General features: G+C 34.4%; 1 protein-coding gene across 1 annotated transcript in view; it reads left to right on the forward strand.

Annotated features, from left to right (window-relative positions):
- The window catches only part of CSDE1 (cold shock domain containing E1), a 37,379-nt gene that overhangs the window by 3,611 nt on the left and 18,379 nt on the right, over positions 1 to 15,389 (forward strand). The window contains exons 2-7 of the mRNA XM_077119800.1: positions 3,379 to 3,777; positions 9,106 to 9,252; positions 10,929 to 11,127; positions 12,257 to 12,366; positions 12,767 to 12,859; positions 13,490 to 13,587. Coding sequence (XP_076975915.1) covers positions 9,115 to 9,252; positions 10,929 to 11,127; positions 12,257 to 12,366; positions 12,767 to 12,859; positions 13,490 to 13,587 — 638 coding nt within the window. The 5' untranslated portion in view covers positions 3,379 to 3,777; positions 9,106 to 9,114. The remainder of the gene's footprint in view (positions 1 to 3,378; positions 3,778 to 9,105; positions 9,253 to 10,928; positions 11,128 to 12,256; positions 12,367 to 12,766; positions 12,860 to 13,489; positions 13,588 to 15,389) is intronic.

Below are 15,389 nucleotides of genomic sequence, written 5' to 3' on the forward strand. Positions count from 1 at the left end.
TTTTTTACCAATTGAAAGATTATTTAAATTTGGTGCTCAATGAAAGGTCGGAGAACCTTTTCAAAGTGATGCTGCCTATTTGGGTCTCAAAGGAGTTTGGGAGACTTTCGTAGGCTAGTTTAGACCTTCATTAATATTCTTGCCCAGTGATTGCTGTATTGACTTTCAGGATAATTTGCCAAAATGTTAAACTGGGTAATGTGATACACTTTAGTTGGATTACTGGCATAAAAATGTATTGATTCACAAATATTTGTGTCTGCTTGTGACTGTCTTCATACTAGACCTTTGTGATAAAGCTGTAAACTATGAGAGACGGTAAAGTAACTGAACAGGTGGTGACAATTTTAAGACAGATGCAGGAGGGAATAACTGGGTTATCAGTTAGGTAAAGGAATTAGCTTTAATCCCCCAAGCAATATGACATAAAAGTTGGTAATTAACAAGTGGTGATGCTATTTCCATGCTGGGTAAAGAAAAACGTTGACTATCAGTCAGGGAGACTCAGATCCCCATTTAAATTGTTCCTTACTTTCTTGTGACTTATCTAACTTTTGTGGGGAGTGGGTTAAAGAGTAATGCACTTAACCTGCAGAGAGTTAAGACAAGTCAGTAACCAGTGAATGTTAATAATCTTGGCATGAGTGGGTAACCGGTTTTATTAAATGCCAAGCTAGGGCCTTGAAGGCTTTCAGTTACATTGAGCATTGTCTTTAATAGTTGCATGAGATTCCCACCTATATTATCAGATAATCTTAAGTTTTTTCGGTCCACAAATAAAACCCAAGTTATTAAGGTAAAAGCAGGTTTTTAAAAGTCTGCATTTTTTTAAAAATAAAAGATTTCTGTGTTTGATAATTAAGACTTTATACCATTAGAACACATTTTTTGAAAGTTGGTGGAACTGTCTAGACTTGATTGTATCCTTTTGGCTCTTATGAATTCTTTTTCTGTTAGTTTCTGCTATGTTAAAATTAGCAGCCTTCAGTTAGGTGCTAAAGGGAAGTGTGATAAAGAGAGAAATCGTCTCTCAGGAATTTGAAATATAATCGGAGGGACAGGATACATAAACATTGAGTAAATGAAGTGCAGAAATGATTTGGTGTACTGAGTGAGGTAGGCAGTAAGTGCTATGGAAATTAAAAGAAGGTAATGACGAAGGAAGGATTTTTTGGGGAAGTCACCTTGAGGATGTCAAAATTATATTCTTTGTGGAGAGACACTTGTGAGCAAATCTAGAAATCACGAATCTTCTAAAAGCGGTGCTCATGAATTAGGGGAAGAAATTAACCTATCTAGGAGAAAAGACTGGAGAACAGTCAAAGGTATGGATAGGATAGAAGGTAAAGCTAGAATAGAGGCATCTAGAATGGTGATTCTTGACCCGGGCTGCAAATCAGAAATACCTTGAGGGGAGGAGGTTTAAAAAAAAAAAAAAAAAAACCAAACACCAAACCCCAAAATGTCTGGGACCTTACCCATTTTGGTTAAATTAGGATCCTAAGACCTAGGCTGTGAAGATTTTGAACAGGGGAGTTGAAATAAATTGGAGTTTTAGATAGGATCAGTCTAGCAATGTCACTTGATAAGAAATAGAAAAGATTGGCAATGGAAGTTGGTGTATATACTAGACACCTGGACTAACATATGTTGTTTAGGACCAGGCATGAACACAGAAGATATCTTGAAGAAAAGATGATGATGCTTGCAACAGTGGATGTAGAGATGAAGGAGAAGGAGAAATAAAAAAAATAAAGTAGCCTTTCCTTAGACTAGTTTAAATCACTCTCTGGGTAGGGACCAGGCATAGGTAATTTTTGAAGTGTGCCAGGTGATTATAATATCCAGTCAGTTTGAGAACATTTACTCCAAAAAGTCTTTGGTCTGGGTAATAGAAGAATGATCTGTAGTTAAAAGATTATACAAGTTGTGATAATAGATTTTCAAAGTAGTGATACAGAATCATGAAATGTTAGAGAAAATGGCCATAAATCAGCTATTATTAAGTTTTCATTTTGCTTATGAGGAACCAGTTTATAAGGGTTAGATAACTTGTCCACAGCATTTTACTGTAAGTATGGATTACTAGAATTGAGCTCTCCTAGTTTAAGATATCTTACCAGCTGTGACATCATTATAGTCTTTCTTATTTTGAATTTTTTTTTCAAATAAATTTACTATCTACCCCTCTCCCAGCGTCTTTTACTTTTCCCCATAAAATAATTTACCAGCACCTTTGAGTCAAAGTGCAAAATAATCATTTATTTTATAGCTAATATGAAACAGTCTTTGATTTTATTTATAAATGTATTTCATTTCTCTTTACCTCTCTTATTTTGTTTTTGTTTCTTCTATAGACATTTCTCATCTGTTTACTGCAACAGCTCAAATGAGATTTCTGTTTTCTCTGCTAAGACGTCACCCACAGGATTTCAAGACTTAACACCATTTTCATCAAGAACTAATGTTCTCTGTTACCTGTTATATCAAATTGAGATGCTTCATAATCTGACTCCACTATACCTGTCACATCCCATATCCCATTTCTCTTTAACCCCAGCCCTCTGTCCTAGCCATGCTAGCCTATTGATTTCCTCTTGAACCAGCCACACTTGTTGCCATAGTCATTCATGCAGTAAACCTTACTTGATGCCAGGCATAGAAAGTCATAATACCTGGTCCCTGCTCTCAGGGAACTCACAATTTAGTGACATATTCTGAATTGGCTTATGTGATTTTTCGTGCTTAAAATACTTAGCTTTTTTGTTTCTCTTCAAATTCTACCTATTTTTCTAGGCTCAACTCAAATTTAACTTCTTCCTGAAAAGCCTTCTCAGACTATGCTAACCATGCTTCTTCATGTATGTACACTGGTGAATAAACCAAGTTGTATTTCTAATAGAGTATGTGAATTAGTAGATACTCGAATATTAGTTAAGCAAATTAATTTGGCATTTCATTCTTTATTCTGTGTTTGTTTGTTTTGTTTTCTGTATATAACTCTTGTCTTAGGATGATTTGTAAAATCCTAATGGCAGGAGCTTCTTTTGTATTTTCCACAGTACATAATACAGTGTTAGATGCTTACAAAATTTTATACTCACTAAATATTATGTTAAAGCCTATGAAACTTAAGACATTGGGGAGGGGAGATTCATAATGACTGAAATAATTTCAAGTCTTGGATATATGGTACCAGAGGAAGCATTCATTAGCATTAGAGATTGCCTGAGTAACATCAAATGACTGTGCTTCCAAGTTTCCTGCATTAATTGCTAGATCAGTGATTTTAAGTTAATGAACTGAGTTCATCCCTTTTCCTACTCTCTGTCCTTGATTATTTTATTTAAGTTAATGTCTTCATTTTTTCATCTCTAGTATGAAGTGTAACAGAACAGACTTTACCACCTGAAACTGCTGCTTCAAGTTCAGATCAGGCAAGGAACAAACGTCGTAACAACTAACAAGACCAAAGAAGAGTACACTTAAGTTGAAGACACAACACTTGATCTGAAACAAGAAGTTTGTGCCTACTCAACAGCTTTGAAAGAGCACTTCCCAACGCTGCTAGTAGTCTTTGTTTTCTTCAGTGCTGTACTGTGAGATTGCCCGGTGCAGCAGCAGTTGTATTCTTTATTAGCTTGATAGATCATTTTCTCTCGCTCTTTTTTTTTTTTTTTTTAATATTAGCAACTTTCATCCTTTCAAACGTGTGCTGAAAAAGAAGAATCAGCAAATACTACTGAAAGTGCAATAATATTTGATTATCACTGCGAGGTAGGTGTGCAGTTTCCTGTTATTCAGAAGAATTGGTTCAGTAAGTCTAGATTTCCTAATTATTTGGTCAAATATAAAATCTTCATATTGTGTTCTCTTCTAAAGATATTCTGGGAACTATTTTTATTTTGTCATCCACCTGGTATGAAAATACCAACCCTAGATTATTTTTTTCATTTTGTCTGTTGTTAGGCTAAGACAGTATTTATGGCCACAATTATTCACTCAAGGTTTTATTTTATATTAATACATGCTAACCTTTTTTGATATATTGGTTTTTTAGAGCAAGTCCATCTAAGTATTTTGGGTTTCAAATAGGAATGCCCCTTCCAGACTATATTGGGGTCTTTGTAACCTAGTGATATTGGGGACTGATATCTCTGTTTCCCTTACCTGCCCTGTCTGTCCCCATTCCCTCTCTTTCCTCTTCCCTAGCTTACCGACTTCATACAGGATGGGCCTTGCCTTACGTTCAGTACCTGTGTGTCTGTCATTAGCTGGCATTCATTGATATTGGTGAATGAATGATTATGCATGCTATATTGTCCAGTGTTGCTAAGTGGATGTAAGTGGACTTATGGTTTAGAACGATTTATAAAATATTACAGTTTAGTACAGGCTGAAATAGACATGTGCGTAAAGTACTAAGAAAATGTAACTGAAGGAGCAGGTAATTCTCTTGGGGAGAAAGAAGGGGTTAAAAAAAAGCCTGTAGAGAAGAGACATTTGAAGATAGTGACATTTTGCTTAGAGACAGAAGAGCCTTCTTGCAGTGTTAAAGAGTTAAAAGAATGAGCAGATTTGGGAGGTCTGAATGTACATGGTATATGTTAATTAATCCATTATGAAGATTAAAGAATGTGCAGTTTGTGGGATGGGAGAAAATAACTGGAAAATGTGACTTGCTTAGAGTCACGTTCTGAAAATCCCAATATGTTTGGCTTTATTCTGTAGGGAAGACTTAATGGATTCTGTTTTTGACAAAAAGTGAGATAGTTTCAGATTTTTTAAGTAATAATCCTGAAATGTAGCTTTAAAAGATAAATGTTGCCATTCATAAGGAATAGGTGAGTATGGGGAGACTTGTTGGGAGGCAGTGGATAGAATAAAGTATAAAGAAGATAAAAACTAATGCATAGACAGAGGAACAGGTAAACACTAGGTATTTCAGTGGAGAAGTGATTGGACTTGATGGACAATTGAATACAAAGAAAAGTCTGGGGAGAATATGTTTGACTATCCAAACTAGAACCTTTTGTTGGTCAGTGGAATAGGGAAATTTGAGTGGGGACTTGCTGAAATTAAAATATACTTTGGAAATCTATTATGTTCATTAAATAGTAATCTGAAGTTGAAGAAAATGTGCTAGAAGAGAACGTTAAACAGTGGTTCCCTTTGGGGGTGGGATTATGAAGGATAATTTTCCTTTTTAATCTTTAGTTTCTAGATTTTCTAGAATTGTTAGAGGTAAAGGCTTGCAATTCAGAAAGAAGTCATCAATTTGTAGGTGATAAAGAAGAGGAGCTAACAAAAAGAATGTTCAAAGCAGGGAGTATAATATTGCAGAAGTACCAAAAAAAGGTAATTTCAAGGAGAAGTTAGTGATACATCTTTTTTTAAGATCTTTTGGAGGACAAATAGAATGAGGAATGAAGATGGGTCATTTTTCTTTTATTGTCTTGTAAAAACTTGTATCACCATTTTAAATCTCTCTCAGGCCTTGAAGTCCAGTTTATTTAAAGATTGTGTTGCAATGTTGATGTCCTTACTATGGACCAGCATTATTCCTTAAGAATTGAAAACAGTGATACTAATTTATTTAAATTATCTATATTCCATAAACAGATCCTCATTTACTTAATTTCAAGGTTATTGTACCTTTTACTTTTTTCTTCCTACCTCCTTCTTTTTAAAATTTTAGACTGATTGTTATCAATTCTGTTGGATAAGATGAGGAAGATAATGCAAATTGAAACTAGTTTTATATTTACTGTTTAAAAGGATAATAAAAGACTAGAAGCTAAGGCTTGTAGTTGATTTCATTGACATGAACTATGGAAATGTATTTAAACTAGAACAGCTTTTTGTTTAGCTTAATCTTCAGGTTCTGAATATTAGTTTGCTACATAAACGTTGTTAATGTAGAGATAAATACACCTGTATCCAGCCATAGCTGTCTAAAAATTAAGTTATGTGTGGTAGATCCCATCATCTCAGTTGATTCAGTTGGGGTGGGAGTATGGGCAGTAAACATGCTCTGATTGTACATGGGAATAAGTTATTCCCGAGTTAGCCTTCAAAATGCCAAGCAAGAATAAGGCTTCTAATAAGTTTGGCATGTGAAGGTAGACGGAAATTGGTTTGGTGAGCATTTTGATCGACAGTTTAAAGATGACCAAAAAAAAGGCAAAGCCGGTAAATCCCTATTGTGCTTCTGGGTTTTCTGCTGAAGATAATTTTCAGACTTGAAAGCATAGTGGAGAAAGCATAGCAGAAAACTTAGTGATAAAACTAAAGCCTCAAATGAGTGAAGAGCTAACAGTACAACTTGCTAGGGGTGTGGTAGCAGATAACTAAATGGAGAGCTAGGATCAGGAGCTGTAAATGTCCTGATTTTAAAAGTCATGGGGCAGTTGTCAGGTGTGGAAACTATGGACTTTGTTCTCCATCCCGATCAAAAAACCCAGGGACCAATGAATAAAAAACAAGAGTTTTCAGTAAGGACATTTGACAGAGATTCACATGATAACATAATGATCAGGATGGAGAAATGAAAGTTAAATACCTTATTTAAAACATACTGAGTAATGAATGATTTCTAGAGAGGTTTCCAGGTGTTTGTTTGTCTTGCTGTTTTCAAAGACCTAATCATAAGTACTTACATGTTAAGCATTATACTAGGCTTTTTTGTGAAGCAACTCATTTAACTAGCTCATTAATCCTATTAGTAGATATTAAGGTAGGACATAAAAGAATGTTTAAAACATATAGGCTATATAAAGCCTAACAGTTTAAGATGATCACTAGTAGTGGACCTCTAGGTTAACCAACAAAATGAAATTTAAAAGTATTGGGTTGTAGTTTCATATTTAGGAGCAAAAGATAAATTATAGGAGTACTAAAAGGAGAAACCCTGATTTGACCAATGTTGTTTAGTTAATAGATCTAGGGTTTTTGTGTGTTTGTTTTGGCTTATCAAATGAAGTTACTGAAACTGTACTTAATTAAGAGACATAATCACTCAGTACTTTATATTGGTCAGGGTATAATAAGAATAGTAGTGAAGTATACTTAAACGAATAATTATTTAGAACATTCCAGAGGACAGCAATCAGTGTGAAAAACTTGCATTTAGAAAAAGCCGAAAGGACCATTGGAAGTTACAGGAAGATACCTTTAGATTAAGAATACAGAGTATTTTTTTCTGTGCAGTGAAATAGGCTACCTGTTCTAAGATAATTCCTTGTTAGTAGCACCCAAGCAAAGACTCGATATAAAAAACAAAAAATGCAGCTCAAGGATATTATAAGAAAAAAATACAAGTAATAGAATTTTATTTTTATAGAGTGCTTATAAACCACTTAGTCCTACATTTTACATTTGAGGAAACAACCTCAAAGGATTTAAAAGTACTTGCCCAAAGCCATACAGTCATTTATTGAAAGAACCAGGACTAAAAGCTAGTCTTGACTTCTAGTTCTGTGTTGTTCAGGAAACTTTGATTTCTTGAATTAGAAGGAAGGTTTAAATTTGACCTGAGATTCTTTCAAATTCTGCTTCTATTAAAAAAAGGATATTGCTTTGATAATGACTTTTTTCCAATTTTAAAATTAAATACATAGAAAAGATAGACAAATCTAAGCTCCCTGAGGAGAAGGGAAAAGCTCATTTTCAACTATTCTCATGTACATTTAGGGTTGTGGTAAGATTCAAGCAGTACAGCCTAATTTCAGTACTCTGGGAACAGGGTCTTCAAAGGAAATGTTTGCTCTAATCCTTGCTGATTCTGGTTCCGTTTCCCTTAGGGTAAGAAAAACAAGGTCCTTGTCTCCTACCTGCAAGGATGTGTGGTAGGACAGGAGATTCAAGAATACAGTTTTTTGCAGCCTTTTGGCCTGTGTATTACATATCATGGCATTGTGTTATTATTTGTATAGTAATAAGAGCTATAAATCTAAACATGAAACAATTTTGAAAGTCATTCAATAATCTAGCCTAGTGGTGTTTAAATTAATTTGATGCAATTGCTTATCAGTAAAAGTTTGAGCATATACTGCCTATTGGTATCAAGCTATAAATATATACATATACTGTATATATTTTATAGTGAAATATACTGATACAAATGAAGCAGATGAAGATTAAGAAATATTATGGAAACAGTTAATAATATGGAAACTTTTCCACCTTTACTAGAAGTATTATGTTCTGTGTGCTTAGTTTTTAAGTGTTTAATTTGGAAAACTTCACTTTCTTAAGTTAACATTTCATGGGAAAATATACATTTAGTGTGTCTTATTTGCTACTAATTTAAGTCCATATTATAGTATTGAGTTTAACTTTGGCAGACGGTGAGGTCTCAGTAGATGGTCATTTATTTCATAATGTGGAGATTGAAGAACTAGTATTAAGGAATAGAAGTGTCAAGTCTCTTGTGCTCTTCTTTGCTTGTGCTTGCATTTTATGTATGGTCTTTCATCTTAGGTTTTTGGTAGTAATTTTTTCAACCATTTGTCTATTTCTCAGGGCAGTTTAGCTAAACTGAATAGCTAATTTAAATTAAATAGCTAAATTTCTACATCCACCTAACTGGATTAAAAGAACTATAATATGCTGAAAATGAGCAAGTGAGGACAGCACTGTTAACTTCCTGTCATGTATGAGATGTGGCCATCTAATATACCTGTGAATGAGAGCCCTTCCATAAATACATAATAAATATTTGTAATGGGTAACTTATCTCTGGGTGAAAAAAAATATGTATTTCTAGTATTCCCATACCCGATGGATTTTCTACATATTCTCTGCATAGGGAAACCAATGATTGGATTCTGTTTAAAGTTGCTGGGCAATGAGAAGGAATTGTGCTGAGCTGTCTCACTCCAGCAACCATTCTTCCCAGAGTTTTTATGGCATTATTAAAATTGTAAATATGTGTTAGGGATTGCTTTATGGGGTTTTAAAAAACACACTTCAGTTTTACCTTTTACAGTGTATTTCCTAAATCAATAATGAATTATATTTTATTAAACAGGCTTAATAAGTAAATCTGAGAAGACAGAGGTTGATTGTCAAACTTGCATTAAATTGTTGTTCCTGTTATCATAGCCATTTGAGATGGAGAATGTTTTTCCTGCGACATCAGATCCTCATCCCCCTCCTGCAGCCCCTCCTCCACTTTCTCTACCTTTATCTTCATCCTCTACCTCATCTGGACCTAAAAAACCTAAGAGGACCCCCACGTATCAAAGATCTGTAAGTCAGGGAAGCAGTCATGCCATTTTATTTTGCTGGATGTTAAGAGCATGACTTAAAAAGCCATTGGTTTGATTGAAATGCCCTGCAGACTTACTGTAACTCACTTTAACTCCTCTAACCTTTTCCTTTGAATCTTGAAAGGTAATTCTATAGTAGCTTTGCCATGCAGAGTGTGTACAAGAATCGGAAGTATTTGTATCACTTTGGAGCTTTTTTAGAACTGGGAAATCTCAGATTCGCAACCTCACTGAATCAGCTTTTGCATTCTGACCACATCTCTGGGTAATTTATGTTTGAGCAGCCCTGGTCTAGAGCCCAGACTATAGAAGCAGACCTTAGCCTTGATCATGGCTCTACCAGTTGACTTGGCCACTCATTTAACCTCTCTCTGTTTCTTCTTTGGTAAAATGGAAATACTATTACTTCTTGTGTCGTTTGTGAAAATTAAATGAGTTAATACATGTTAAACATAAAACAGTATCTAACATGAAGTAATTAGAAATTAACCCACTGTGGGTGTGGTAGCTCTGATTTGCCTGGTTTGCTCTTGCTACATAACTGATTAACTACTTATATTTAACTAGTAATTAATGAAGTATTTTTGTTAATATCACCTAACTTCTCATTTAAATTTAAACAGAAATGAGTATAGTCATCAGTGAAAGACCCTAAAACTAGCTGTAAAGATAGGGAAATGATGCCAACATAGTAAATCAATTATAGACCTTGCCTTTGCTGAGGATTTTATCCTATTTTATTCTTAACTTAAATTTATCAGATTGTGTGGTTTTATTCAAATAAGGTAAAATGAAATATCAAATATGATAGACGATATTTAACGATCTAAACAGGTTCCATTGTATTGCATTTGATAGCTCTTCTTTCACTAAAGAATGTTTTCTTGTGCTTTATCTGATCATAGAAACAAATGCCAGTATTTAGAGATTTCATCAGTGTCTGAAGCTGGTGAAAAGATACCTTGCAAGTGATTGAAAAATTTCAGAATGGAAGAGCTTTTGGTGTCCTGGAGTTTTGTCTTAGAGAACTGTTTTCTAATCATTTTGTTTTATCTCCCAGTAAAGTACCTAAGCAAGCATCACTCTGGAATTTCTAATTAATGAAGTATTGCATATAGAAAGCGTATTTTATTGTTACCCTCTACTAACTTAAATTTATTTGCTTGCAAGAATGCATGGTTTACCAAATAGTGTTAAGGTTTTTGTTGGTTTTCCCCCCAAGTTTAAAAATAGGCATTAGCCAGTTTCTCATGAAATAGATTGTCATTTTGGTTGCTGTTTCTTAAAAATTTGCCACCTTTGCTCTGAAATTACTATTTTAGTAGTTTAAAATTGGCATGGAGAGGTTTTTACTTATGTGGTTGATTTACTTTTAGCATTAAACTTCAGAAATCCTATTTTGTTTGGTAAGTGAAGATTCTACCTTAAATGGGGACATTTCCCCAAAATAATTTCAGTTGTTTTCTCTGAAATTTTTATTAGCCAATTTAGCATTTTAGTAATAAAAGCCCATAATCTTCCTTTTATTTATTTATTTATTACCATTTTCTTTGCCTTTTCATCCTAAAGCTTTAATGATTTGTTAACCAGACTTAGTATTCTCTAGAATTGAAGTGTGGGCATTTATATATTGAGTTCTTTTTCTTTTTAAAACAGATGAGCTTTGATCCAAACCTTCTCCACAACAATGGACACAATGGGTACCCCAATGGTACTTCAGCAGCACTGCGTGAAACTGGGGTTATCGAAAAACTGCTAACCTCTTACGGATTTATTCAGTGTTCAGAACGTCAAGCTAGACTTTTCTTCCACTGTTCACAATATAATGGCAACCTGCAGGACTTAAAAGTAGGAGGTAATCTTATCAGTTCTCCCTTTTATAAAATGTAATCACAAATTTCTCTTGAGTATCAACTTGTTCATGAGAGTTTTGCAGTTTTGGCCTTTTTGTTGTACTAACTACTAGAGTATGTCTATAAACCAGTAGAATCCCACATTCTATTGTGATGTTATCTCTTTGAGAGATGAAGGACTAATTAATATCTTTGAGTAGTTTTACAATATATGTTATTGTTCCCCTAATGATAATTCTTTACTTATATATTTGATTTTAAGCCGATGGAAATAGTAACCTTTTATAATTGGATTATTTTATCAGGTAGTATTTTGGGCAGTACCTGAAAGCTTAGAATATCAATCACTTCCTGGATTATATGTCACTTCATCTTGGCTGATGCCTAAGATCATGTTCATGTATGAATGTGTTTGCCTTATTAAAGAACCTGAAGTTCAGGGTCTGACTGTGTTTTTTAAGTTATCTTTAAGAAAGGAATCAGAATAATAGCTAATCTGAGTGTTTGCTCTTTACTCAGTACTCTAAATGCAGTTTTTTTTTTTTAATATTTTTATTATGACCAACAAACTGATATACCAACATTCTTGGCATACAATCAATCATTCTCGACGTGGTTTCGGTCAGCGGCTCACAATATCCTCACATAGTTGTATATAAATACAGTGGTATTATTTTGTTTTAATTCTCATAGCAACCCATGTAGTAAGATTTATCCTTTTTTACAAATGAGGAAAATGAATACAGAGAAGTTTAAAAAGAAAAAAAAAACTTGTCACAGATCTTGAGTGTTATATTGCCTCATTTGTAATATCTATAAAATGCCATAAAAACTAAGATGATAGGCTATCCTAGTCTCAAACATTAGCATTATCTGAAGGAAGAGTGCTATTCTTGATCCCCAGAGCTTCTCTGAGTAGATCTGGAGTGGGGGCCCAAGAATTTGCATTTCTACTAAGCTCCCAGATGATGATGATGATGATGATGCTGGTCCAGCAACCCCACTTGAAAACCACTGGTCTAAGGCAACTCGAGTATTATCTTAAATATACTTTAGTTTACCTTAACTTGGATATGAGATGTCATTTTGCCAAAATTGCTCTAACAAACATAATAATATTCTTTATTTTAGATGATGTTGAATTTGAAGTATCATCTGACCGGCGGACTGGGAAACCCATTGCTGTTAAACTGGTGAAGATAAAACCAGAAATCCTCCCTGAAGAACGAATTAATGGACAAGTTAGTGGCTTTGATAATTTGTGTTTTCTTAGGGCCCTGCATTTTGCATATCTTTCACATTAGAAAAGGAGGATTTTCCCGTCTCCGCAGTTTGCACGCAAGAGAGCTATAGTATATAAAGATTACTATTTTAAAATTATATCAGAAGCACTGGCATTTCTTGACCTGAAATTAAAATATGGTCAAGACTCAGTTTGGGTTTTTACATCTAACCCAAAGTCTATGCTTACAGTCAGTTTATATACTGTAAGTTTGAAACTTGGCAGCATGACATCCTCTGTGGATCATATTAAAATGCATCCCTATGTATAGTATAGAGGATATTAAAATTCAGTTAATATTGCACAGTGCTGCTCCTGAAATGATTAGCAATGGAAATTTTTTTTTTTTTGACTGGTAGGTTGTGTGCGCTGTTCCTCACAACTTAGAGAGTAAATCTCCAGCTGCCCCGGGTCAGAGTCCAACAGGGAGTGTATGCTACGAACGTAATGGGGTAAACTTGTGTATTTTTCTTAAACCTTTGCCTGATCCACCATGTGGTCTATAAAACGTACTTTAAAATTCAAAATAGAAAACAAGCTGCAGTTGCTGAAATCAGTTTTAAATTTGGTTTCTAAAAGGCTTTGAGTGCAGCATAATAAAAAAAAATTTAAAAGAAAACAATCCGTAGAATTTCCCTTAGCTTACCCAAGTGTGACCTTAGTTAGAACTTTAAGGTAAAATGCTCCTTTAAATCACTTTTTTTCGGGGGGTGGGGTGGTCTTTTTTCTGGTTCTTTTAAAACACTAACTCCAGCTTTTTTGTTTGGAATGCCTTATATAAAAATTTTTTTGTTTGTTTGGTTTTTTTTTTTTTGAAATGTAACTATAGTCTCTGGGCAAATGCTTCCACGTGTTTAAGCTTTTTGAAGTTGGATTGCTGCTCAGTTGTGAACTCTCAGAAGTCATCAGCTTCATGGAGGGGAAGTGTGTGTTTATATGGATAAAACAAGTTGTCATAAAGCATTTAATTTTAAGAAATTTGACTTAAAATGGCTGTGTAAGAGAGATTTAAGTAATTAAATCACGGTAAAAAGTCAGCATGCTTCCTGTCAATATAGTAATAGTAATTTATTAATTCACAGGAAGTGTTTTATCTGACTTACACCCCTGAAGATGTCGAAGGGAACGTTCAGCTGGAAACTGGAGATAAAATAAACTTTGTAATTGATAACAATAAACAGTAAGTTTTTTAAGAATTATTTTTATTTTTTATTTCACATTATGAAAAATCTGAAGCAAGTTTAAAACCCTCATTTTAAAATCTCAATAGTTACGATCTTTTCAACTTTTCATTTATCAACTTAAGCATATAGTAACTTACTTTGTAACAGCCACTGTGCAGAGTGTCAGAAATTGAAAGATAGTTAAAACACAGAGCTTTCAAGGGGCGGTTGTAGTGCTCAGTGAATGTTGTAGAGATCAGTGAAGGTTTTGCAAAAGGAGCAGTGATCAAGTTTTGTTTTTAGGGGTGGCTGTGAAGACTGTAAGGAGGTAAGAAAAAGAACATTCTGGGTAGAGGAAGTATCATGGCATGTTCGAGAAAATGGCAAATGTTTTAGTTTATTAAATTAAATGCATCGTAAGAAGATGGAAGTTTGTGAGATTAATGATTGGTTTAGATTCTTAGGTAGGTTGAGATGATAGGCTTTTGGAAAGTAGGGATACTTCAGACTACAGGTAGTGATATAAGAGTTTACATGAAAGATGAGGGGCTAACAAGGTCAAGCAAGGGTGGTGGAATGGGGAAGTTGAGTCCATTGAGAAAATAAAGTCAAGTTTAATAATTGTCCCAAATGCCATTTTTCTGGCTTTGGCTACTGGGCATTAACAACTGAGAAATGAAGGAGAAAGTACTAAGAGTAGAAGAATTAAATTTTTTTATTTGTCATTCTGAGTTTGATGTGTTTGTGGGTATATCTGGGTAAAGATATCAAGTGTGCAGTTCTTTGCATATATAAGTCTGAGACTTAGAAGCCAGTAATGGGCAGGAGATGTAGTATTGCAGTTCTTCAGCGTGAACAGTCAAAGAACGTGTAGTTAAGAAAGTCAGAGAGAATTGTTTTTATTTTGGGGTGGGAGAGACTGGAGAAACGCAAGTCGAAAGGGGGAAGTTAAAAATAGGAAGTTGGAGAAAGTGCTAGGGATGCAGTTTTCAACAGCATAAGGAAGGATAAATACTGAGAGCACATGTGGGATTTTTAGACTTGGGCCTTACCCTCTTGAAAGCTAGAAGGAATCAAATTGAGGTGGGGATATGGGTGTTACTAGTTCTGGTCTGAAAGTCTCAGTTTAATCTGAGGTAGAAAACCTGTGGGGAAAGGGCTTGACTTTGAGGGACAAACCACTGAAAGGGCTTTATTTAATCTTCATTGACTTCTTACATGTGCCAAGCACTTGTACTGTTTACTTTATATATAATTGCTAATCCTCAGAACACCTTCCTTACCTGATAAGTTTCCTTATATGCAAAGTGAGGTGTGTAGGGTCTCATAAAGTAACTTGCCTACGGTCATACAGTTTTTTAAATAGCAGACATTTAAATCCCAGGCTGGCTTGAAAGCCTTTTCACTACAGTTAAATTTGCAAAGGGAAGTTGGATTTTTTGGGTGTCATTGATGATCTAAATTTTTAAAATAAAAAGCACTATTACTCCCCCATACAACAATCAGGTTACCACCTGTTCATAAAGAATTAAGAAAAATAGCTGCCTGCTCTATAGCTTTTCCTTTAAAACAACAGCACCACTGTTGCATCTTCTGAAAATCTTATTCAACCTTTAAAATGAAATTGAATTTACATTGCTGCTGCTTGCAGGACTTAGTATAGCTACTATGTGGTGCCTCTAACTGGCTTGATTTCTCCAGTTAAGTTCAATATTGATATTTCAAAAACACCAGATTTCTTCTATAATCATGATTAATTCAATTATCCTTTTTGAACTATTTAATCAGAATTAATTGGGATAACTACTCAATTAAGCAG

Source organism: Tamandua tetradactyla, chromosome 11, assembly GCF_023851605.1.
Source record: "Tamandua tetradactyla isolate mTamTet1 chromosome 11, mTamTet1.pri, whole genome shotgun sequence".
Taxonomy (NCBI): domain Eukaryota; kingdom Metazoa; phylum Chordata; class Mammalia; order Pilosa; family Myrmecophagidae; genus Tamandua; species Tamandua tetradactyla.